Raw genomic sequence first — 27,232 nt, forward strand, 5'->3', positions numbered from 1 at the left:
TAAAAGGTACCCCAAATGTAGTAAAAAAAATGTCAATCATGGATAGTCATTCCACGTGTGTACTGTTTGGGTGAGGTACACTTACAGGAGGTTTGCTCCATTTGTCATGACTTCATCTCCAGGGTGTTAGCTGAAAGGAAGTGTAAGCTGGTAGAGCGGGGTTTAATCAAGTCTGCCTTCCAAACGGATTTGGATTCTGCTTCGAGTCAGCTAAAACCCTCTTCTCCAGCCTCTTCATCTCGTTCGGCTCTGAAGGGCTCTTCGGTTCCAAAGATATCTAAAAAAGCTACGGTCTCGGCTCCAGTGCCATTGGAGCCGACCGTTCAGGTTGCTGGTAGGACCCGGTCCCCAGTTTTGGAACCGGTATCTCCTACTTTGAGGTCCCCGATTCTGGGGTCACCGTTTCCATTGGTGGTCTCCTCTCAGGCTTCCAGACTGTCCGATTCAAACGTGGACCGAGTGGTGTGGAGGCTTCTACAGTATCTTACACTTGCTAAAATTCTGTCAGTTTCACCTCTAGCAGCTTCAGAACCGACAAAGTCCTCTCCTGTTGTTGTTGCTCCTCCTCCGACTCAAACCAAGACATCGGAGCCAGAGGAGGGCAGTCAGTCGTTGGTGGAGCCGTCAGTACCAACACTCACCTCTGAACTGTCAATACCAACCACCCTGATATCCTCTTCTCCGGCGGTGTAATCTGGGAGCCGACACTCTCCTGTTGGTTCCGGGGGGGGGGGGGGGAGTCGAACAGATACGTCACTTCCGACTATCCCTCTTGGGGCTTCTGCACGGATGAGTTCGGCTCCTACCTCAGGCTCAGAGCCGGCGGTTCTGGTGCAGGAGGAGTCCTCGGTGTCTTCGGACCTGGGTGCTTCCTTGCATCGGAGCCGTGGGGCCTTCGATACCATGTGGAGGGCTTTGTCCCCTCAGACTTCCACAACCTCTGATATGGCCACCTCCTCCTGAAAGGCGCCTGCTTCTTCTCTGCTTTCACAGGTTCACCATAAGCACAGGGACCCAGAGCCTCAAGATGCCCCCTTGGGGGAACCCTTCTTTTCCGCGACCTCCCCAGAGATTCCCACTGAGAAGGTCCCTTGGAAGAGATTATGTAAGAGGAGATGTCTAGATTCCCCTCAGGAATCTATCACGTCGGACACCGATTTGGAGGAATTGGAAGGGTCCCCCTCTGAGGATATATCCTTCGGGGATATCCTTGAGATTCTTAAGCAGAAGGGGGACTGGCAGCCCCAAAACCCTACCGAGGACGAATCGGTGCTCCTGAAGGCTTTCGGGTCCCAACCCTCCACCTCTTGGGTGTCTCCACCCTTCGATGAGTTGATGGATCTTTTGTCTCGAAGGGCGTGGGAGTCACCAGATTCTATGGAGCCTGTTCCTAGATGGCCAAACAAGTACATTTCAGCACCCCATGATAAAGCTTTTTTGTCTAAACCCATACCTGTTGATGCCATGGTGGTGGCGGCAGCCACTAAAAAAGAGATGTCGGAGACTTCTATATCTGTCCATCCTCCTAATAGAGAGTCTAGGATAATGGACAGATTCAGGAAGTGCATGTTCAGTTCTATGACCTTTGCACTTCAGTCATTGAACTACCTGACCCACTTCACACGTCTACAGAGAGATCTCCTCAAGGAGCTTGGAGATGCTCTCCAGGGTGCAGTAGCTAACTCTGTGGCGGACAAGGTGACATCTCAGCTTGCTACCCTCAATTCCATCGTAAACTCTTCTATGCGCCTCGTGTCTTACACAGCTGATGGAATGAGTAGGGCTACAGGTACAGGAATTGCTTTACGAAGACATTCCTGGATGCGCTTATGTTCTTTTACGGAACCTTTTAAGTCGTTGTTTGTGAATGCCCCTTTCGATGGTTCCTCCTTATTTGGACCAAAAGTCAGAGACCCTCACCAGATGTGAGCAAGACGGTAAGACTCTATCTGCCATTGGAGTCTGTTTTTCTACCCCTACTAGACCTTATCTCAAAGGTCAACAGGGTGGGAAAATGTGGTTCCGTAAGACCCAAGGAGCCTTTCCAAACTCACAAGGTGAAGCCTCCTCCAGGGGCAGAGGGGGGAGGCAATAGTGGAAGAGGGAGGCAATGGTGGAAGACAATGCCCACGTGGCAGAGGGGGTCCGCAAGAACCAGGGTGACTAGGATCAGGTCCTTGGGAAACTATCAGCGCTCCTGAAAGGAGGCCCAACTGTCCTGCTCTGTAGGCAGTTTGGAGACGTTTGTCTTTGTACCTAAGCGCCTGGCTAAATATCTCAGAAGACCGATGGGTACAAAAAGTTATATCCAGAGGATATTCCATCCCCTTTCACTCTCACCCCAGGCCAACAAAAGGAATCCCAGACGTTCCACCCAGTCTGTGGGATGTAGCATCTGTACAGGTCCAAAAACTATTGCAAAAAAAGAGTCATCCAGCCAGTCCCAGCAAGGATCCGGAACTTACTCAAGGTTCTTTTTGGTACCAAAGAAGATAGGGGACTGGAGACCTATTCTGGACCACAGTAGACTCGACAAATATGTGGTGAAGACAAAGTTCCAGATGGTCACGCTTCATTCCATTCTCCCATTTTTAGGGAATGATGATTGGATATGCTCTATAGATCTCCAGGATGCATACTACCATATCAAAATGGCCAGGCCATCCAGGGATCATCTGTGCTTCTGGCTAGGAGCCAGTCACTTCCAGTTTCGGGCCCTGCTCTTTGGTCTCACTACAGTCCCCAGAGTGTTCACCAAATGCATGGCAGTGGTCATGGCTCACTTGAGACATTGGGGCTGCTTACTGCCCCCACCAGGCATCAGCTTATTCGGGCAAGGGACACTACCATAGATCTATCTTTACAGCTGGGCATTACAATAAATTTAGAAAAGTCTGCCTTATTGCCATCGCAGCATACAGTCTTTATAGGAGTAGATTTAGACACGGTCAGCATGTCCCTGAAGCTCCTTCTCGAAAGAGTGATTGTCCTCCAACAACAAATTGTGGATGATCTGTCAAAACGAAAAGCACCAGCATCACAGATTCTCAAACTGCTTGGCACTATGGCAGCAGTGATTATTGCAATACCCCTTGCGAGATCTCACATGCGCATTCTTCAGTGGCTGCTATTCACTCAATGGACATTTCAGGAATTACTCTTGAGTCATCTAGTTTTGATTACTGACTCTTGCAAGGATGACCTTCGCTGGTGGCCGTCAGAGATGGTGACTATGGGCCGCCCATTTGTTCTCCCCACTCCAGTGGGAACGGTAACCACGGACACCTCCCTGATTGGGTGGGGGGGCATTATCAGGGACAGACAGTCCCAAGGTACTTGGCAGGCGCACGAGGCTCATTTGCACATAAAAGTCCAGGAGATGAGACTGGTTCTTCTAGCGTTGCAGGCCTTTCAAGACTCTTCCCCTTGGCACGATTGCAATCCACTCAGACAACATGTCAGTAGTCTGGTACAAAAACAAACAAGGAGGAACCAAATCCTGCCCCCTGTGTCGAGAGGCTCTGAGATTATGGAATTGGGCAGAGTCCACCCAGCACTTTCTGACTGCAACGCACATCCCGGGGAAATCCAACGTAATAGCGGACAGACTCAACAGAGCTGTTCTGCTACCTCACGAATGGTCTCTCAAGAACGAAATAGCAGAAATTATTTTCTGCAGATGAGGCCAGCCTTGCTGCGACCTTTTTCCCACCCCCACAAACACCAAGTGCATCAACTACTTTGCCCTGATCCCTCAACAGGGACAATCCCCGAGGGACGCACTTGTTCATGATTGGCCTCCGGGACTCCTTTATGCTTTTCCCCCCTTTCCACTGATTCCCAAAGTTTTGCAGAAAGACAGTTTTCTGGGCAGGACACATCTTAATTGCCCCATATTGGCCTCGTCAAATTTGGTTCCCCTTTCTGAAGCCTTATCTACTAGAGGAGCCTTGGATCCTGGACCCAGTGCCAGATCTGTTGATCCACTCGTCAAAAGCTCTTCATCCCTCTCTTCAGTCCATCAAACTGACAGCTTGGCTGCTCCAATTCCCAGAATAGCCAGGTTCCAGAATTTATCATAAGAAGCGCAGCATATTCTGTTGTCGTCTCATAAATCTTCAACTAGGAAACTTTACATCAGTGAGTGGAAAAGGTTTTCCATGTGGGCACAACAGAATAACATTGACCCTTTCCTGGTGTACATATCAGATATACTGGAATTCCTAATGAAACTGTTCAATGAAGGAGCTGCAGCAGCAACCATTCGAGTCCAACTCGCTGCTATTTCTAATTTTCATTTAGGTGCATCCGAAAATGGTATAATGTCTCATAAGCTGACTTAAGGCTTTTTTGAAAGGTACGATGCACTTAAAACCACCGATCAGATCTCCTACTACTCCTTGGAACTTAAATCTAATCTTGTCCAAAGTTATTCTTCCGCCCTTTGAACCTGCCTCTTCTTGTGAGCTGAAGTATCTTTCTTGGAAGACCATATTCTTGGTGGCCATTACATCAGCACGCAGAATTTCGGAGTTGCAAGCCCTTTTTATTAAGCCATCTTGCCTAATATTTCATAAAGGTAGGGTTTCCTCTCAGGACAAATCCATCGTTCCTACACAAAGTATGTTCAGAATTCACACTGAATCAAACGATTGAGTTACCCGTTTTCTTTCCTAATTATTCAAACCAGTTGGAGTATATGCTTCACAAACTTGACGTGCATCGACAACTTCACTTTTATTTGGACAGAGCAAAAGATCTCAGAAGGGCTGATCAGCCTGTTTGTCTCCTTCTCAGATTCAAAAAAAGGCACACCTGTCCCCAAAACTACTTTATCGAAATGGCTCTCTGATTGTATTTCTTTTATCTACAGTGAAGCGGGTATTGCATTACATAACAAGGTCAAGGCTCATTCTAGAAGGGCGGTTTCTATTTACTGCAGCCTTCTTGACCAGTTTACCTATAGATTCTATTTGTGCAGCTGCCACCTGGTCAAATCCACATACCTTTATATCTCATTACAAAGTGGACAAGGCCTCTAGGGACAGAGCTTCATTTGGATCTGCTGTCCTGAAACAGGTACTCCCGTGAGCCACCCAAATGTGTGGTGCTGGGGGGCGCTGATCAGTAAGAATGAAGGCGAGATTGAACAACTTCGCATTAAGAAGTTATGTAGTTAACGTAACATTCCATGTGAGTTGTTCTCGCCTTCATTATTGTGACCCCCCCTCCTACCCCCTTCCTATGTCTGGAAGTAGGAGAGGTACCACTCTGGTTTTGGTTTTCCTGAAGAGTTTCCTTTCATCCTGGATTTTATGATTTCCTTGAAATCTGGGATAGGTTTCTACACTAGTTGGCAGCAAACAAGATCTAGGGAATGTAGTGGTGCATTGTGGGATATGGCTTTGGCCTCAAGCTGTTTGAGACCTCGAGTTTTGCTATTTGGCTGACTCAGAGCCGATGGTCAGCTCCGAACCAATCAGTAGTAGTAATAAAGATGAGAACAACAACTCACATGGAACGTTATGGTAAGTACATAACTTCTTAATATCACTTCTGGGCATGTAATAGTCTCCCTTGTCATGTGGATATTTGTGGACATGTTATAAAGCTCCTCTGGTGAACCATATCCCCAGCCCCCAGTCCCTAAAATTCAAAGGCAAATATTTCAGTGTGTAGGGAAAATGTAAATATGAAATTTCAGTAGCTGATTTTCACATTTCTCTGACTGCTGCAAAAGGGTCCAGGCTAGCTTCAAGCCTAAGCACTCTTGAGTGATGAGGGAGTACAGTGCTGGACGACCATTTTGGAAAGAGGTATGTATAGCTGTTTCATATGAGGCATTGGAAATATTGATTGTCATATCTACATACCCAAATACTACAACATGCTGTTAGAGTTTTCCTGAGGTCTAGTGGTTACAAGGTTTGATTCCTTCAGCCTCCATTGCCTAACTGTGACTTTGAGCAAGTCACTTAACAAGGCACCAGTCCTGGGCTGAGTCTGAAAAAAGTTCATGGAGATCAGTGCTCTAACCCGGAGAACAAATACAAATAAAATAAATAAATAATTAGAGGGTTACTGCTGTGAGCTATAAATCCTGTAGTCCAGAGTTTGATTCTCTCAGCCCTCGTTTGCCTGCTGTGTGACCTTGAACAAGTCACCTAACCAGACAGTACTTGGAGGCAACTGGGAATTTGGGCTAGGCTCCTCAGTGATTCCCTGGACTGCAGGCCTAGTAACTACATATGAATGTATGAAAAAGGTCACATTTTTAATATGTACTTGGGTAAAGAATTACTCTCTGCTCCCCTTCACGAAATATTCTAAAAGTACAGGAGAGAAGGAAAGGCTGTTCAGTGAATTAATATTGTTTCTTCCTGTTATTCAAAAATATAGTAGGGACTACCCTTAATTTTTATTATTTATTTTATTTTTTTTTTATTTTATTTTCATTTGTTTACCGTGATGGTCCACTTGGCCAAAAGTGCCCGTTTTCATTGGAGACCTGGGGAGAAAAGCTCCACAAATAAGACAGTACACATATTGTACAAAATATAATAAATATATCTAGTACATGATACTAGCAGATTACAAGTATAATAGGGATCCCTTTATAGAAAGCAGTCAAGGGTAGAACAGTTTGCATTAAAGAACATTTGTGAGGAGGCCTGAAGATGCTACTGCTTTCCTGGCAGGCAGCAAAGAAAGGGAAGAGAAAATAAAAATCTCATCCTCATTCTGCTGGTGGAACTTTTCTGTGACTGGCCTACTGTTGCTGCAGAATAGGTAGTGGTAAATAAGTCTTGCCTGGGGACAGAGACCTTCCTAAGGATGTAGAAGCTTCATACGCATGTTTTGTAACATAATGGCTTTACCTCCCTCACCCATAGAGCTTTAGTCAGGATTAAATAGTTTCCTTCAAAGGAGGACAAAATGGTGGTAAGTGAGACATGGCTGGGAGTGTAGAAGAACTGGTAGATTTCAGCTGAACAGTCCAGAACTTTTATAAACTGAGCATATGAAGTAGTCTTATTTAAATACATGAAGTAGTCTTGATAAAGTAGAAGGAATACAGCCCAGGGCAGTGCTACTGGAGTGATGTTGAAGGAGATAAAACGTTTATAATTATCCTATCATTTGTTAGTTTGTAGTGATTTATTAGATTTGCCATTTCATGCCAAATAAATGAGGATTGTTAGGCTGATTTTTTTTTTTTTTTTTTTTCCTGAAAATTAGTGACCAACTTGCTTGGTGAGTTTGTTGACATATTTTTGAGTAGCGATTTATAAATCATATTCATTTCTACAACTGGAATGTACATCCATGTATTTTTGCAGTTGATACTCAATAATGTAGTTAATAAAGGTATTATTAACAAATAACTAAACAGAAAAAAACACCAATCTTTAAAAAGAAAAATCTCACTGCTTCCTGCAATTCAGATAGAGTTCAAAGGATGGGCACTCCAAGTACAGGCAAACCAGTGGATGCCATTTGCAGTTGCTCGAGATTCTAAAACACTGATTACAGATATTTTAGGGGGTTCACATAGGTGAGCTGAGAGTCCTTTGTGAATGAAGGAAACAAACTTCAAAAAAAATATTGGTATTAATCTGTAGTCTACAAATTCTGAAATTGATGACAAGTACCCTGAAAGTAGTAAAAATTATTCTACACTATTGTGGTCCATCAATAAGCAAGAAGTTATACATGCCTGTCAGCTGTGCATATACTAGCTATGGTGGATTGGAACCTGGACTTTGAGGAGAAGGGTATTCCTCTCGTATGCCGAGTATATTCACATAACTGTACATTATGTAGAAACATGTCATAACTCCTCATTTTAAAGGATATCTCAGCCAGCAGGTCTGCATTCTCAATCTTCCTCCTCATGAAAGTTTTAAAGGATTAAAGTACTACTTTGCCTTAGTTTCTCTTGAAACTGTTTTGACCTGCAGAAAAGAGTGCAGAGAAGACTGGAGGGGGCAGAGAAGAGAGACTACTGTTCTGCCTTCTGTCAACAACAGGAATTTAAAGGGGAAATGGCCTGTAGTGAAAAGATTGCAAAAGAAGGGGTGCTAGCAGGCAGAGGCAAGGTAGTTTCCTGTGTAGCAGTTTTTCTTTGCTGTGTTAACGGATTACTTTGAAGTCTTGGAACAAGTAAGGTATGAATGTCTGTGCCCAGTTATGTGTTCAAGCCAGGATTTGGAGTTGACTCATTTGATGCCTTGGCCTTGCCAAGGAAATAGAATTCTTCCTTGCCATCACAAAGTTATCATTCCAAAGTTCTCATAGTACAAATGAGATGGTGTCAGATGATTTTCATAGCAGTATTTTGGGAGCCAGATTAATTTTGTTTCTCCTGTTGCATCAGTTTTCCTACGCTGCCCTTCATTCACCTCTGATCTCGTGGACTCTGCTAGTACACATCCAAGGTCACCTTGTTTACTCAGTTTCAAATTCATAAGGAATGCCCATATAATTCCTGCACAAATAGCTAATGCTTGTTTCTGAATTATATGTTTCTCAGCTGACAAAAGACACAAGAACCAATCAAAAAATTATTTATTCCTTTAATTCTAAATATATTGCTTTATGGACACCCTCTAGAGATATTTGTCACTTGTCTTGTAAAGTTAATTTGCCAGTATTTTTCTCGAGTTTGGATTTTGCACTTCAGGCTTCTAATCTTTTTCCTATTTGTTTATTATTTTTGCTGTAATTTTAACCTTGACATCTTTTGACTTTTTGAATTATGATAAAGTTTTTATATTGGAAAGTACTTTCCCAGTTGCTGTCACTTTAGCTTGAAATACATTCAAAGTTACAGTAGGTTAATTCATAAGTATTTTACTCCTGTTTTCCTCTATCACCCTTGGTAGATTCATAGATTAAGCTGCAAATGATATTTCAAGACATTGCCAATAAGGTATCTTGTTTTTCCTTTCTAGAATAAAAATGGAAAAGTGACTGAACTGCAGGTAACATGCAAGAAATCCGACGCAGCAGAAAAACCTAAAGCTTTTATTCACTGGGTGTCAAATCCACTTATCTGTGAAGTGCGAGTCTACGAGACACTGTAAGTTGAGAAGAAAAATATATTAGCTTTATTTTAAATAGTTTTTAACCTTCAGTTTTGTTTGAAAAGTATGCTTTTATCACCTTTTTAGGCAGAAGGTAAGAGATCAAGTCTTAATACTTTAATTTGGGGCAAAATAAATAGTTGCTGTAGTAGCTACTCTAGTGTTTATCTTCAAATACTTGTATTATTTTTATTGCACATCATGTCTTAGCATTTCTCCTGATCCAGGTCTAGGCCTGACTGAATATATACATGCAGAGTTGTGGATATAAATGATTCTCTTTTTGGTGCTGACGTTTGAATTATGGAGGCACAACTTTCGAATCCGCCAATATTCAGTGATAAGAAGCAAATCAGTTTTTTGCTGTTTACTTTGCCAGTGGATATACCCTTAGTAACTGTATTCATCTGTTGTACACTGAACATCGCCAGCTGAATGATGGCAATACTTTTATTCCTCGTTTACCTTGTTTTATTGCTTAAAATAGAGGGGTCACTTTTTTCATTCACCATTTAACAAGAAGCCTGCATTCAGTCTACCAGGATGCATCAGAGTCCTTTTTGATTGCTTTTCATTTCTTTGCCTGTGCAGTATTTGCCTTCACTTTTCATAGATCACTCAGTTTTCCCATTCAGGAATGACCCTTAGCAAGGATGGATAGTGCTGTTGTGTGATTTAGGGTGTTCAAGAAGAAAAAGGCAGAGGTAGTGGTGAAGGGGAATGGATGTTGTTGGGCTGGGGAAGAAGATCAGAGAAGACGTAGGAGTCTGAGGGCAAAATTGGGGTGTAAACAAGACATAGGAATGGGTTAGGGATGGGGTATGTAGATCTTTGGGCAAGAGTTTGAGAAACAGGCAAACAGAAGGCCACTTTAGTTTTATAAGGATGCAAGTCTAATAAATGAGGCACAGTTCTAGGAGGCTATCAAACAGAAACAATGTTTGGGACAGCAGAGGTGTATTTTAAAAGTGAGTTGGCAGAAGGGGAGACAAAGTCTTTTTAGGTATAAAAACATAAAGTTGGAAAGAAGGGACAGATGTGGCTAAGCTGAGCAAAGGTGGGAGGGATATCATTGAAGACTGGAGGAAAAATAGATAATAAATTAATATTGTCTAAGGCCAAACCAGTGGGGAAACATACGAGTCAGAAGAGTGAAGAAGGGACTTGACAACAGTAAGAGATAAGCTTGTATAATACATTTTAGACTGTCTACGGTAAGAATAGAAAGAACAGAGGCCAAGCTGCAGGACAGATAAGCGAAGGTGAAGAGTAAACTGCACACCCTCAAGAAGGATAAATGATAGGGACTAGAGGGGTTGTCTCCCTAGATCATCAGAAAACGAGCTGTTGTGCTCTCAGATCTTATAATATTGCTTCAAAAGATCACTGGTCATTCCAAATATGTCTGAAAATTGGAAAAGGCAAATGTGATACCATTTTACAAAGGAGAAAGCGGTAGGCAGGAAAGTCCTCTGTACTAAGGAAAATATATAGACCTGTTAGGCTGACACTAGTGTCAGGCAAAGTCGTGTAGAGATTCATATGGGGAAAGCTGTTGCTTTCCTAGAAGACGAATGTCTCCATGACAACAACCTGTACGAGTTAATGGCCTGAAGGAAGTGTTATACAGACCTGATCAGTTTTTGAAGTGGATATTTGAAGAACGAGACAAGGAAGTACTAATGGACATGGGTCTACTGCATTTGATTCAGGATTGAGGAATTTATTTGTTTTGTTTTTTTTTTTTTGCATTCTTTTTGGCTCCCCTCAGCTGACGATCAGTTGGCTGCCAGAATTTCCTGTCTTCATTCACTGGGTCTACCAGATCTGCCTTAGTCTTCTCTGGCCTTTTGGGGGATATGGAAGCCACTGGTGTGCCATTATACTGCTGACAGGAAATATTTAAATATTTTGTTGTGTCAAACCCCACCCACCACCGTGCCACTCATCTTGTTAAATGATAGGCGTGCAGTGGGGCTGTGTTGACATGTCATTCTACCTCTGTAGTCACTCACTCACCACCTGTTCCTGTTTAGGACCACATCCTGTGCACATCAGTGTTTTCTACTGAGGGGTTTGACCTCAAGATGTACACAAGTACATGTCCCCCTCCAATGGACATATACCCATCCTTTCCTGTAGGGCCTTAGATGCCCAAGGTGCTAAACCCCAGTCACTTGAGCTATAGTCAGGGCTTTATCCTTCTAGATCATGAACAGGATTGCGGAATTTAATTTTGCTGCATGGTTGGAGGGGTAGGACTCAAAATTGTAGGGAGAGGTTGATGTTGGGAATAGAGAATGTGAATAATGGAATACCACAGAGACTGCTCCTGGATCCAGTATTTCATTATTTTTGATCCCTCCTCACCCCAGCCATCAAGTCCCTTCTTCACTCTTCTGACTTGTATGTTCCCCACTGGCTGGCCTTAGACATATTACCAGCTATGGAAAAAAGTTGAATTGAGACAAACTGTCATCCATGAGTGGTTTGGAATTGTTATTAAAGTAGTCGAAGTCAAAATAAGTTGTCTTCCTGATAGTACCACCCTGTTTGCCGGTGTACTGTGATGTCACTGCAGAAGTCATCCAGGGACGATTTGCAGGAGAATTTCCCAAAGACTTGTGGCAGGTTTGAAGCCCCTGATCTCCACTTAAGGATTTAGCCTTAATTGGGAATCCGTACCTCCAGGATACACAAGCCAGAAAAATTCCACTGTTTTACTCCACACCTCCACCCACCCCCAGCCAACTCTTCAGTGACCTGGATCCAGCATTTGTCTTGTACATATCTGAGGAAAAGTGAAAATTAACAATGCCTCATTTCTTGCAGTACAAATTTAAATGCAGCCATGGAAGATGGAAAAAGATTCTAAGGAAAAATTTGGAAGGATTAACCAAGTTGGTAGAAAGTAGTGCTTGAGGTTCGTTGCTGCTGCAAGTCACTGGACTTGGGCCCTGCAGTCTTGGTGTAAAGTATCAGGGAAACTGGAGGTAACAGCAGCATTGCAGGAAAAGGAGCTTGTGGTGTTTATTATACCTGGATTTAGACCGTGAGCGACCAGAGTGAAAGGACGGTGACAACAGCAAACTGGAGTTTATACTACAGAGGATAGACTCCAGAAGCAGAGGTGATGCTGCTTCTGTATTATATCCTGATCAGGCCACACCCTGAGTACTGTGTGTAGCTCTGGAAGTAGTCCAAGAAGAAGGACATGAAGCTGCTGGAAGGAATCTAGAAGAAATCCACCAGAAGTGTACCATGGAATTAGAGTAGAAGAGTTGTGACAAGAAAGTCTGGGAACTAGAGATGTACTGCATTTAGATCAGTATTGAAGTAGTTGTAGATACTGTGACATCCACCACAGAAGGCCCAACTTCCATTACTCAAAATCTTTCTCCCTGCAAGTGAGGTAAATGTCCTCCCATCAGGGTCATTAGATATCTGTTTTACATGAGAAGGATGCTATCAGTGCCATTTTAAAGCCTTGTTGCTGACGTTTGAAGTAGATGCATAAACTGTAGTCTGTTGTGGTTTAGCCTGCTCCAGAGCTCAGTACAGTTAAGAGCCATGTTATGGATTTCATCTCATCTCCTACTGTTGTATATTAAATTTTAGACAGTCTTGTTAAATCTGTTTAGTCAGATGTTTGGCTATGTGTTAGGATAGTTCATGGGCTAAGGTAGATTTTCTTGTAGCAGGCAGATTCCCCACAAAGACATCATAATCAAGGTGTTTTTGTGTAAGCCCAGAATTTGTCAAAGAGGACTTTAGAGTCTGTCAGGGATTTACTCCTAAAACCTTGAGAAGTAGGCAGCATTCTTTGCAAAAATATTTGGACTGGAGGAAGCCTGAGGCCTACAGTTGGTCTGTCATGATCTCCTGAAGTTCATCATTTGCATCTGGTGTGTGTCTCCCCCACAAGGAATAATCAAAGATGATGGAAGGGGGAACAATTGATGCAACTCCAAAGGCTGGAGTCCCTTTGTGGCTTGAGGATGTAGGCCCCACTGAGTTGCTTTTGAAGCCCCTGAACAATATGTCTCTGACACTGAGGCCTCTAATGAACCTCTTTTGGAGGCTTTCACACCAAGTGAAACAGGTATGTTCCCACTAAGCTCTCAGAGTGGATGTCCTATTATGGACACTATTGTCAACAGCCCACATCATTATTTCAGAAGGGGTAAAACAGACATCCCACTCTTTTAGTAAGGGAGTGCATGGAAGTTTGTGAGATGGAAGGCCATGAACCCCATCCACTGCTCTTGACTTCAAGACTAATCTCCCAGTTAAATGGACTCGTAAGATAAGACACAGATCACCTGCTTCAGGCTCCCTGAAAATGTCTAGTAACCAGGTTATCCAGCTGGTCCTTTCCGCACTCCATTCCCTAAGCTGTTCCTGAACATTGGGTCTCCATGGCTCAGGGTTTCATTAAAAGCTTACAGAACTTGCATCCAAGCTGTAGTCCCTATGTGCCTGGAGTTCGATCTGGCAAAAGAAGGAGGGAAGCCTCTCCTGATTTGGTAGAGGATCAGTCCTAGGAACATGAGGAGGATGAATTGGATTATACATTTTCTTCTTCCTCACCACAGAGGAAATCTCGTATTTGGAGACTCTCTGTAGAGTATTTATTTGAATTTGTTAACCAGGGCAGAGCACTGATCACAAAAGATCAATTTTAGTCTTGGCCTGGAGAGAAGTAAATAAAAAAAAAAATAAACAAACCTATAAACATTACAGCATAATAAGATAACTGAATATCCAATACAAACAAAGCATTTGCTAACTATGTGGAGAGAAGCAATCCCACAAGTGCAAGTATGTATATAAAATGTGTGAGTGCACGTATAAATATACTGTTAAGTACAATGCAGTCAGAGAGCGACTCTTGAGTTTGCTGCATTTGCAAATGATGTCATACAAGCTTGTTAGGAGGTAGAATAATGGAGTAGAGCTAGATTCTGTTAGGTAATGTATCCAAGTGGTAGCATTTGCATATGTTGTCATTGTGAAGGTAATATTTTAGTTGTGCTCAAATTTTGGGCAGTTGTAGTTTAGTTTAAGGAACCTGTAGGTTTTGGAACCTTAGTTTCACATGGGAAGGTGAGGAGGCAGCAAATGCCCCAAAAAAAGAGACTTTGATTTTTATTGGGCCAGGATGCCTCTAAACCTGTGGCTATTCCTCCTCCTTTGGGGAGCCCTTTAGGATGCTTTTATGACATCCCCCAATGAACCATACTCCCAGCATCCTGCCCCAGTGTAGCCTGACAAGATTGTAAGGTTCCTAGAGTTCCACAAATTCCTTTATAAGAACAGGTGTGGCAGATTCCACAGTAGTGCCTGTGGATCCAGAGAAGGTGCCCAAGTTTGTTCCTGCCAACATTACTTCCCTGAATGACTAGAAATCCAAAGTGCTAGACCAGTTTAAAGAATATATACACAGCTGCCACTCTGTCCTTCATTGCCATAAGTTTGTAAGACACATGACCACATGTCAAATTGCTTTCCTAGACTGATGAAAAAGAATGGGGTGATGTCTGATAGAGACCTGAAAGCAAAATGTTAGAACTCATCCAGACTGTTGCTCTGGTCCAGGGTATCCATTACTGCTACAGTTTCTGCCAGAGAATGTTGTAATGCCCCTTCTTAATGCCCAATTGGACAGGAGTCTACATTTTGAGAGCCCCACTACTGAAGTCTTAAGGAAAATATCAGAACTATACAGAGTGTTGAATGTCCAGATATAACAGGAACTTGTCCATTCGGGCCCAGTCCTTGCTTTTACAAGCAGAGAAAAGATAGACCAGTGAAAGTAAAAAAGGACCAACATAAGAAAACGAGACCAGTGAAAGTAAAAAAGGACCGACATAGGAAAACAAGCAAGGAGACCATGAAGGAAAGCTAGGAGGGTGGACAGGGGCCTTCTACCAGATGGCTGTAGCTATGACTGTGTGGACCTTCTCCACCTTTCCACTACTTTTCCCCAGACTCTACACACTGGCTCCTTCCTGCCCCCCCCCCCCCAATCCTCAAGTCTAAAGATAGCAAGAAAAATTACCCAGAGCCTACGAAACTGGAAACTCTCTACAAAGAGCAGGTGGGTGTTAACAATAATTTCTGATAGCTACAAACTACAGTTCATAAAAAAAAGAAAAGAAAAAAAAGTTGATAGGTGTCCCTACTGTGCCAAAAAAATGCATTTAGCTCTCCCTATCTGTCAGGAATTCATACTGCAAGAGATCGTTCTACTTGTACCAAGCAAAGAACAAAACAGTGGATTTTACTCAAATCTCTTCCTAGTGTCCATAAAGAAAGGGTCACAGAGACCAATGCTGGAAACTTCAAGGCTCCTAACTCAAAGCTCAAATGCTGACATTATGGACCTGCTGCCATTCTTGTTTTCCCCAGGGCCCTTATGGTTACTTTGGATCTCGGGGATACCTGTTTTCACATTTCCTTTTACAAGGACCACATACACTTCTTCAGGGATGAAGCAGACGACTCAAACTGCCAATTTATTTCCTTGCCCCTTGGATTGGGTACTTTTTTTTTGTTTTGTTTTGTTTTGTTTTGTTTTATATAACTATGGAGTAGACCTACCTCATTTATGCTGTCGTTTTGTTTGGTAGTGTTTTTATTCCTTGATTAGCTAGACAAACCCAATAGGCGCAACTGCCTCTTTTCAAGAAAATGGTGCAAGAACAATTGTCTTTGTGACTTGCTCAGTCAGTAAAGCAGGCTGAAGAAATCAAATCCTGGATTTCAGGATGAAGGTCATTCATAGCTCATAGTCTTCATCATCTGCTGTAAAGTGTGTGAGTTACCTTCTTGTCTTATCTAAGAGTATTGTTTTCAAATTACAGGGAATGCTTTACATTCCAAGTTTTGTCTTAACTGAAGATAATGATCTTGATATCTATTTCTGCATGATATGATTAAGAATGGGTGAGGTCTTAGGTCTTCCTGCTTGAGCAGGCACACCTCAATGACTTCCAAACCTAGGGACTTGAAACAATTTTTTATGTCAGAAATTCCTCTCCACTGACAGTTGTACTGTCCTAGTGAACACAGCTGCAGCAGCACCAGCACCTACTTTGGTCCTTCTAAGATCAGCTGGATTTGTGGGTTAAGCTGGATGAGTTAACAAATCTCACCTAAGGTCATTCAGACTTAGAGCTTTCTACAATGTGTGAGCCTAAAGCTTTTTAATGGAGTCCGTCATTCTTGATAGATCCAATGAATCTGATTAAAATGATTTGTCTCTTCATTTGAGCCACAGAGGCTTTTACTGTTGCATGGTCCTAGCTTCAGTGGGCTGCCTCTACCTAGACTATAATGGGTACAATTTATGATCTGATGTTGTCAATCTTCATTTATCCTTGACCTTTTGGGGGGGGGGGGGGGGGGGACTCTGTTCTGATTCTCAGAACTGGCTCAGCCATAATAACAGTTTGCGGAAGCCAAAAACTCTTGAGCTAAATCTCTACACAGAACACCCCTCTCCAGATTACCTCAGATCTCATTTGCCGCTCTTGTCGCAAGAGGCGTCAGCCAGATTCTCTCATGAGCTAAGTAAAATTTTTAGTCATTTCTTTTAAAACCTTTATGTACCTTTCTATATCTTTATAAATCTATAGTTAAATATTGTTCTGCCCACTTTACTGTACTCCTTTTTTCGCTATCCCTCTCCCTTTACACTTTTGTATTCTCCTCTACCATCATTTGTAGTTTTTCCCTTTCCGTTGTTACCCTTGCTATCACTTTCTTTTCTGGATGCGTCTAATGCAAGAGGAAAAAAAGGTAAACCTAGTGTTGCTATTGTGCAAGGCATGGATATGCAAACGTAGTTGTTAACTATAAGGAAGCAGATAGGACAGGCCTGATTTTTTTTCTCCATATGGGAGTAAAATTAATTTTGTTCTGTGCTGCAAACACATATGTTTGGGCAGTATAGATCCCATGAAAGATGGGCAAGTTTGAGGTCTTGTAATAAACATATACATTTTATTGCATGTAGGAGGGTACTCTTGAAAAAAGGCATAAGGCTATCAAAGTCTTGATGTAAAGGGGAGACTTAGTGGAGATTATGGTTATAGAACACTGAGAAAGAGTTTGTCTAGGGGGACGTTGTCCTCTACCTCATGCAGTAGAACTGAGACTATGGAAAGAAATGGAGAGAGAGAAATTCTGGATTTGTGATGGTACGGACAGATAATGCAGAAAGTGTACTTGGTTGTATCTTTGGGATTTGGGAGACACTACTGGACTGTATTACATTTAATGAAATGTTTAAAAATGTGACTGTAGATGTTTCCTGTGATTGCAGACTATGGATCTAGTGGATTCTACTAAAAGCCTTCTACACTTGATTAGACTAGGGCCTAGACGCGTCCAACCTGCGGCCCGGGGGCCGCATGCGGCCCTCAGAGTTCTTCCATGCGGCCCTCAACCTCTAACTGCAACATCGATGTACGCATGCTCCAAAACACTTTTTTTGTTTTGTGTTTTTCGCTCCCGTGACCTGTAATGCTAATGGTGTGCGCATGCGCCAAAGCACCCTTCTAGTTTTGTTTTTGAGCCAAGAAAGGGTCAGTGTGTTTACGCCATTATTTTGCGCCGAACAATTAGTGTGTGTGTTCTCGCTGAAGAGGGACTCATGTATGGATTTGCCTCTGTTGCTTTTGAAAGGGACAGCAATTGCCTGTCTTAATAGGTAAGTATGGAGTGAGTGAGTGCATGCATGAAAGCAGAATTGTGTGCGTGAAAGTAGAAGAAGAGTGTGTGTGTGTATATGTGTGCATATGTGTGCATGACTGAGAGAGACGCATGCACAAAGAGGCTAACAATGATCAGTCTACCTACTGAACACAAACAAGTTAGCTCACAAATATATCATACATTAAGAGTACACTTTCATTAAATTGTGGCTTTCCTGACATGGAGAGTGTTGTATTGAACATAAACTCATACCTCTTAACTGTATGGATTTTCAAAGAATGTCTGGATTTTTGCCTCATCTTCCAATTTGTGTCTTTTGCTTAGGAAATAAAAGTAGTCATCCAAGGTAATGCAGTTCCAGGGAGTAAGAATGAGACAGCAGCCTAGGGTTAATGGGTCAGTAGTGGACTGACTATGTGGGACTGTAGCATATAAAGTTGTATTGTTTTTTCAGACAAACAAAAAAGCACCTAGTACTGTTTTTTCATTGGTGGGTTCGAAGCAGTGGTAGATTGGACAACAGTAAGCATAGCTTTGGCGGATCAATACTGGCAAATCAAGTGGGCACAATGTCATTTTTTAAATGTTGGGGATTTTAGTGTGTATGTGTATGCTTATGTGTTGGAAGTGCTGCAACAGTAGATGATTATTAAAGACAGAGACTTACTGACAGTGGAGAATATGTTTGTTTGTTTCAAAACCTAATACTTGGGTACGCATGCCAGAAGTAGATTTTTTAAGACATAGCTTCTTGCCATTTACAGTGGATGGATATTTACATTTAATGGACAATGTATAAGTGTGGGCCTGTGGGGTTCTGAAGGATGCCAAGTCTACCACTGCCAATGTCTTGTAAAGTGACCTGTAAATGGATATTGGGATGTTACTGAAAAAATACAGTAAGTGGGCTTAGAAATATAGTTTAATTAAACAAAGTGTACTTTCAACTTACAGGCCATAATTTAATGTATTTCAGGTAGTCCAGATACTGGTAGATTGTGTACCATTAGACTTAATTAGGGAGAGCTGTCATTCTGGGGAAACAAGCAGCCCTAGTTTCAGTGAAAGCTCTGTGGTTGCTTGCAGGTAGGAAGTTGCAGGATGTTGATGTAATGTGTTTTATTTATTATTTTTAATGCATTTGTCATTTCAAAACATGGTTTTCTTTGATGCAAAAGAAGGCAGGACTGAATGAGCCATATAATGTTTAACTGACAATAATGGGATCGAAAGATTATAAGTGATGTATAATGTTTGCAGCTACAGTTGTTTCAATGGTGTCTGTGATGCATAACTATTTTTGGGCCTGTGTCCCACTTTTATTTTTCACTTTGTCCAGATTTCCTGCTCTAAGGTTGAGAGGTATGGTTCCATACTAAACCAGAAGTTGTATTTACCTTGGAAGACTTTTCGGCATAATTATGAAAAACAGAGCCTTTTTAATATCTCTGCTTATTTCCAATAGAAACTGCCATGTAACCTTGTAAATAACCTTCTTATTAAGCTACTTTACTTATTTTGGAATTGACAGGTATGATTCATCTGTTCGGACATAAGCATAGAGTGCTAACGTGACTGATTTCTTGCAGCAGTCTGTGGTTTACATAATCACAATAACTTTTCTGTGTTTCTGGGTGTGTAATCAATTTAACAGTTTTAAAGATGTTTTCCAAAAATAAATAAATATATAATAAATAAATAATCCTCTCTACACTTTGAGCTATTGACAAAGTCTGGGAATTTGTTTTTCAAAAGCGAAGGTCAGCATTACAGCTCAGTAAACTGTCAGTCTGTGAGTAACTTCTGCACAAATTAAAATGTCTGAATGTCAAATGGCTTTAGATTGGAGGGAAGTTTATTTTTATTTATTTTATTTTATTTTACATTTGTTTACCGGGAAAGTCCGACTGGACACAGGTCCATTTTCAGCAGAGGCCCAGGGAGAAAAGCTCCAATAATAAAACAAAACAATATAATACAATATATGTGAGAGAGAGAGAGAGCAAATTATGGATGTAGTACTCGTACAATATGGCAGAGATTACATCTCGCAACAGTGAGAATCATTGAGGTACAGAATAAGCTTAAACATTTTTTTTACAGTTATAATTACAGCAAGGCAAATATCAATGAGTAAAGTTTTTAGGAGAAAGCTGTTTGTACATAGCTGAAGCTCTGAAACAATCTTTTGGTATGGATTAACCTGGGGATTGACACAAGTTATATGTTTACACCAGTATGTAGCATTATAGTTTATGGTTTTCATATGGATTTACTTTTTGCCGAGCAGTTTTGTTGATTTATTGATGGTCCTTTTGGTGGTGGGAAATTACATAGATGAATCCATCTCTATTATGATTTTTTTTCAGATATTTTGACTTCCAGACAATTTCATTCAGTAAGTGGGTGTCATGTGATTACTGAGGTTGCCTATTTTACAAGTAGGGGCTTTTGCTTTTGTGTGTGTGTGTGTGTGTGTGTGTGTGTGTGTGTGTGTGTGTGTGTGTGTGTGTGTGTGTGTGTGTGCGTGCGTGCGTGTGTGTGTGCGTGCGTGTGTGTGTGTGTGTGCGTGTGTGTGTGTGTAAGAGAGAGAGAGATTTAATATGTGTACTGAATATAATTTTGCAAATGGAATTCTTAGTTAAACATGCCCCTCTTCTTGGGCAACTAGACTTGAGTAACCAATATTAGATCTTAGCCATCCAGCTGGGAAAGGTTAGTATGTGGATTTTCCATCTGGTTTGATGAAGGCTATGCTACTTACCCAAGGACTACATTTATATCTATCCATCCAGCCATTGTGTTGCTGAACTACATTGTTTGATAATGAGAGGAGCTTTTTACAGAAGTTGAAAGTTTTTATGTCAAGAACCTGTCAATAAAAAGTGGCTTGTTTATGTTGCAGTGAAGGCTGTGGTCTTTGTAGTGAGCGTTTTAAGTATAACCAGTATTTCTGAGGTAGAGGAAGTCTCTTAAGGCAGGATCTTTCTTAGCCTGGAAAGCAAGCCAATGATGACATTTATAGGGGCCAGTGAGAGACAGAGGAAAGCAAGAAGCTTTTTAGTCTGTATAGTGAACTTAGTCCTTTGACCTTTTTTGTCAGAAATGGTTGTAGTCTTTCTTTTGGCAGGGTGTTTTGCTGAGGCACATGCCAAAAGGGGCATTGCACTCAGTAATGGCTCTTGTAAAGGAAGAATACAGGGATGTTATGACCTCCTTGTCCCTGGATGTGATACCCTTACTAATGAAGTGGGCCATGTATAAAGCTTTCCTTACAATGGAGACAACATGGTGGTCAAAAGTCAGGTTTCTATCAACCTGGGTGCCCAAATACCATACGACTTATTGCGTGCTTACAACATTGTTATTAATGTGATAATTTGTGGAGACATCACTCTCCTCAAAGGGGATGATGCATTTTTTGGCATTTAGCTTGAGGCCATATTTCTGGCACCAGTTATTTGTTTGGGTGAGACCCTATTGTAGCTTATTTAGAATTGTTTTAAGTCAGTAATGTGAATTCTTTACTTTATTGCAAATTTGTTGGGTTATTTTTGTGGATTATAGTATTGTAGGACTGCTGATGTTGACATTTTACGTAGTTGGACTGCTGGAATGGTTTTCCCAGTGAGAAATGCTAGTGCTGTAATGAATATCTGTTTATTTGTAAAAAAAAAAAAATATATATATATATATATTAACTAAGATGTTACAGTTAACTGTTAGATTAGAGAATTAGAATGAGAATTTGAATTTTAAGGCAAATATTAGGCATTTATTACATTTATTCATTGTTCAAATGCACCTACAGTACAGCCAGGAGGTTGACTGTGGTCTTCCGGAGCAAAGAAAGAGTTAACTATATGATATATTTTATATGCGGCCCCAAGACTATTTCTGTTCACTCAATGCGGCCCCAGCAAGCCAAAAGGTTGGACACCCCTGCATGATTCTTCAGGTGCTACTATGGAGATTAGGATATATGAAGCCAAGTGCTTGTAAGATGACGAATTAGAGTAGCAGTTAGTGCATGCTTGTTTTAGAGGTTGTTGGGGATAATTTGGTGTTAAGTATGTGAGCTAAACCTTTGGAGAATTAAGGTCATGAAGGCAGTGGGTGGATTATTAGATGACAAAATAACATGGCAAAAGGTGGTATAGAGGAATAGAGGCTTGACTGTGCCCTGTATGGCCTTATTTCATTTAGCAACTTGGGTGCTTGATTAAAGAGGGAGTGAATTGGCTTTGTGCACTGTAGAACTGTGGCCTGTGATGATGCTCAGAGGGAAAGATGCCAGGGCTTGTGGGTGTAAGAGTAGACATGGCTGCCCTATGGGCCTGTGAGTGTGGCATGTGCTCCAGGCTGACAGGCTGTAGCCCACTGACCACCCAGCTTGACCATATTGTCACTCTGCAGAAGGATGCAGGGATAAAAAAAAAATCCCAAGGAGGACAGCACCACTCAGAATTGTTTAACTCTTACCTGCCTCCAGGTCACAAGCATACCTTTTTAACTGTTCCGTTTTTTACCTCGTATCTTAGGCTGCACCTCTTACAATTTGTGCTTTTCTTGGCAGATCATTAAGAATTGAAGTCATTTGGTGACAGACATTTGTTACAGAAGTCATATCCTTAGGAAAATGCATAACATGTTATTGTAGCAACTTTCTAAGTTTATAAGTGCAATATTTAAAATATATCTCTGATTTTAGGCCTTTGTTCCCCCATTTTTATGGCTTTGTCCAGAATTCTTGAGCTAAGAGGTTGAGAGATATGGATATGAGTGAAAAAGATCTATGGAATCCTTGCAAATGAAGGAACAAATGAGTTAATGGGTTATGGCATTTAAAGGGGGAAGAAAACATTTTAGTAAAATTAGTTACCAGGCAACTTGTGTGCAAGAAGACATTTCTGTAGCAGTTTTGATAGCTTCTAGATTGCTTGTCAAGGTGGCACTTGACACTTCCATAGCAGTTGTGATTAAAACATTGGGCCAAAATGCTATCTTTATAGTAGTTAAAGAAATAAAAAAAAAATCCATGTGTCATAAAGGTGATGAAAAAAAAGTCATGCAGCAAAGGAGTGATGACTTTGTCTTCTTTCTAGGTACACACCTGTGTTTGTCTTTTGCTTTTACCTCAGCAGTAAGGCAGGAAATTCTTATCTGTTCTTTATAAACACGTTAGCCAGCTAGGCTGAATGCTGCTAGTGTAGAAAAAATGTATGTGCTAGCATTTACTATGAAAGCAGAGTAAAGAGTGATCAAAGTGAGAGAAAAGAACATTTGTAGAAAAGCATATGGTAGACTGAAATTAGTGCTTTAGATTCATGGGATATTGGTTTGGGATATTTAATATGGAACAAATTGTTCTTGAATTAGTATAACTTTATTTCTATATATGTAAGTCAGGTATTAGGAGACTTCTGTAGGTGCTTAACTTCTAGGGTGTCATGTTCTGTAATCTCCAGCAAATGTCTTTCCCTTCCCTTTTCATGTGCTTATGGGCAAGCTTGTTTTTGGCAGCACGTCATGATATCATGTGCAAAGTTTGGAGAACATGCCTATCCATTTTTTGAGTCAAAGTGCCATGTGGTTGCCAGGTCCTAGGATACTATTACTACTGCTTAGGTAAATAGCACAGGGTCAAGCTTTGCCTTTGCACTGGTACTACTATTACTACTACTGCTTAGGTAAAGAGTACAAGGTCAAGCATTGTCCTTGCACTGGTACTACTGCTGTTACTACCACTTAAAGAGCACAGGGTCAAGCATTGCCATGAGTGCCAGTATTTTAGCTCTACCACCTGAAGACACAGACAGAAAAGCTCCAAGCATGACTTATTTCTCATGATTGCATCTTTTGGGATTAAAAAATGCTGGAACAAACAGGATTTGTGTGATCCTATGCGAACGTCATATCAAGTATCCTAATTGGTAGGTCCTTGATTGAGTTCATCTTCTCAACCAGTCAGCATTCATTAAAAGAACATGGAAGATCACATATTTATAGACATCTTTGCCCCCCTCCCCACTTTCCAAAATAAGTTGTGACATAATTTGTGTAATAATGCAAGTTTGTTTGAGCAGTTCAGATTATGATCATTATTTTTAGTGAAATTCTGTAATTTTTATGCTAAGCAGTATACAAAATGTCTGTGTGGCCGTCATATAATAAGCTAAGACCAGTGTTGCATTCCCTTTATTGCTTTGATGAGGAGCAAAATGTTTACAATTGTCACGAATGCCAGGACTTTAATCCTGCTAATTGAAGGCACCATAAAGAGAAACTTTTTAGCTTATCTTGTAAAAAGAAGGATGGCAGCCATAAACCAGCTCTGTTGATGTTGATGGGTAAAATCCTGACTACATTCCCAGGTAGCCTGAATTCAACTATTAGTTCAGGGTTTTTTTGGAGCTGGTATGGTGGAGGACAATAATGACAAGACTTATTTCTACTCGCCTCTCTACCCGGTCAGGGGAGAGAGATGCATTTGGGGGAGAGATTCCTTAGTAGAATCATCATGTAGAATGTGCATCACATGAAAGTCATGTCTGCAAGTGTAGACTGGGCTAATTGATCATGTCACACAGAGGTGTAACAGTGCTTTGCAAAGGCCCATTTCATGCTGTCCTGTTAGACACTGATAAGTACCCTCACAGATGTCAGTGTGATCCACCTGACCTCAGGTAACAAATGAGCTGTAGAGCTGTCAGACAAGGGGTATCAAATGTGACTGGGTGAGGAATTGGAGCAAAAAAAAAATAAGATGGTTGCCATGGGCAGCTCCTTGTGCAGGAACCAGCAAGAAGAGTCTTTCACATAGCCTTAAGCACAACCCTCAGTTGAGTAGGTCAGAGACTAGCCAAAAAAAAGGTAACTCCATTGTTAAACAGACTTCCTTTGTGACCATTGACCATTCCTTGCAGTTACTGAACTGCTTTGGCTGGAGAGGATTCAAGCCTGTACTGGTCCTTCACCTCCACAATGGGAAATCAGACCAGGGAGGTATGCTTTCAGCTCCCACCTGCAGTGTTTTATCTCTGGCTTCATATGCCATCCAGCTTGTATTCAGTCAGCTGGAGCTTGGGACTGACAAATATCTCAGACACATTCATTCATGGCCTGATGGCACTCTCTGTAAAGGACATCCCTGCTGACACTGTCACCTAAGCCTAGGTAGGGTAGCAGGCTTCAACTGAGGTGGTTCCTTTGGATCAGCCTGCATCAGGGATTTTGCCTTTTGGGACTAAAGCTGTAGTTGATATGTTTGCTGTCTGGTGGAGCCTTATTCATGGATGTGGGATTTCACCCTTGATGGGTTTTGTTTGAAGCCAGTGTTGTTCCCAAAAGCAGACCTCTCAACAGCATGCACCAGATGTTCATCATGTTTCACTGTTGCAGTCATTACACTAGGGTTATCCTGCTGGCAGGCTACCCGCAGTCGGCCTGAATTCCAAAGTCCTGGTCCGGCGTCAGTTGCTGTCGCCTCTTCCCTGACGTCAGTGCGCCAGGGGTATAAAAGATGCAGCCGACGCCATTTTCTTCAGTCTTTCTTGCCGCGCGGTCCCTGAAGCAAAAGCAGTTTGCAAGTGCCGGTCGGCCGACTCCTGAGATTTTTGAAATTGAATTTCAGATCCAAAGTCTTCTATAAAGCTAAGTACCCCATTGGGGAAACTTTTTTCTTGCTCCAGACCGATGTCAGAAAAAGTTAACAATTGTATCTCTTGTGGGAAGCAAATACCTCATAAGGATTTTCATTCTTACTGTATTCCTTGCCTAGGCCCTGACCACAACGTTGTTAGTTGTCGGTTTTGTGCTAGTTTTAACCAACGCACCATTAAGCGTCGTTACGATTTTGCTTTTCATTACTTTGGCCGAAGGTTTAACTATATAATGCCGTAGGAGCAGCCGACGACCGGAGTTCATAAAAAGCGCAAGGAAAAAGAAAAGGACAGGCATCTGAGGTCCTAAACCGACGACGAAGCCTCTTCTAGGCCATTCGCCGGTTCACCGGTTCTCAAGTCAGGCGCTTTCACAGCCCCTGACACCTGCTACTCAGAGCCACAGGCCGCCTCCGGCTCCCAAGTGGAGACAACTAGGCCTCTGGATACTCAAGGTATTGGGCCTTCGGAAACTAATCCCTCAGGTGGGTCCGGAGCTGCTGAGCAGGCATCGGCTTCTGAGGGTGTTTTCAGACCTACACAGCTTTATATCAAGCCATCTTCAGCATCCAAGACAAAGACTAAAACAGTTTTAAATACAAGGAAACAAGTACAGCATTCTCCAGGACAGACTTCCATGCCTAAGAAACAGATGCTCAAAATGGCCGAAGACCTAATTACTTTGATCAAGGGTTCCCATCCCCCACCTGATAAGAGGCCTAGGCAAGACACTGAATATGATTTCTCTGATCAGGTTTCCATTTCCACTGACTCCTCTTCAGAACAGGGATACTCTATTCCTCCCTATGAGGATTCTGATGCTGAAGAATCTATTCCTTCAGCTTCTCCTCCTGATGATTACTCCTTTGGGGAAACCCTGCATACCATGAGGGAGCATTTCCACTGGGAGAGCCAAGATTACTCAGATTCTAAGAAAAGGCTCAGAGACTTTCTTTTACTACCTCAGCACAGACATCTTGCTATTCCACTTGTTCTAGACATTGTAGATGATGTATTTTCAGAGTCTGGCCTGTCTCCCGACTCTTTACCTCCTGCACCTGTTAAGCCAGACAGATACTACAGGGTTCCAGATTCTCATAAATTTCTATATAAAAACCCTGCTGCTGACCCAGAAACTATTTCTCAGGGTCCCAAAGGGGTCAAGGCTGCTACTGCAAAAAACCCTGTCCCCTCAGATAGAGATTCTAGGGCACTGGACAGATGGGGGAAAAAATGTACACTTCTGCTACCTTGGCTGTAAGGGCTTTAAATTGTCAGTTTCGTATGCTTAAATATCAGCAATACTTAATGTCTCTGCTAAAACAGAAAATGTTGAGAAATTCTGAATGTTCTGAGAACAAGGAAATGCAGGATTTATTGCATGCAGCTGAGCAAGTGGGAAAACATACTTTGCAATGTGGTTATGAGTCAGTGGATGCCTCTTGCAGGGCCGCTGTAACAGGTTCTGTCATTAGAAGGCATGCTTGGTTAAAGGAACAGACTCTGCCTGATCATCTTAAAGCAAAATTATTGGATGCTCCATTACAGCATGATACTTTGTTTGGTGTTAAGGCAGAAGAGGTGTTGACGAAAATGGAGGATAAAGCTAAATCTATGCAGACAGTAAAGGATTTCTTACAGGTACAGCCACCCAGATTTAGCAGGAACTGGCCTTCTAAGAACTGGTCCTTTCCCGTGTCAGACAGGCCACAAAGAGGCAGATACAGATGCCCTAGAGGCAGACAACAGCCCCAGGGCTCATAC

At 41.9% G+C, this 27,232-nt stretch overlaps 1 protein-coding gene across 1 annotated transcript in view; it reads left to right on the forward strand.

The window, feature by feature from the left end:
• The window catches only part of QARS1 (glutaminyl-tRNA synthetase 1), a 1,547,311-nt gene that overhangs the window by 1,384,371 nt on the left and 135,708 nt on the right, over positions 1-27,232 (forward strand). The window contains exon 21 of the mRNA XM_044078737.1: positions 8,955-9,082. Within this exon, the coding sequence (XP_043934672.1) occupies positions 8,955-9,082 (128 nt within the window). The remainder of the gene's footprint in view (positions 1-8,954; positions 9,083-27,232) is intronic.

Source organism: Protopterus annectens, chromosome 7.part1 (assembly GCF_019279795.1).
Source record: "Protopterus annectens isolate FY-2018-M chromosome 7.part1, PAN1.0, whole genome shotgun sequence".
In the NCBI taxonomy this organism is placed as follows: Eukaryota; Metazoa; Chordata; order Ceratodontiformes; family Protopteridae; genus Protopterus; species Protopterus annectens.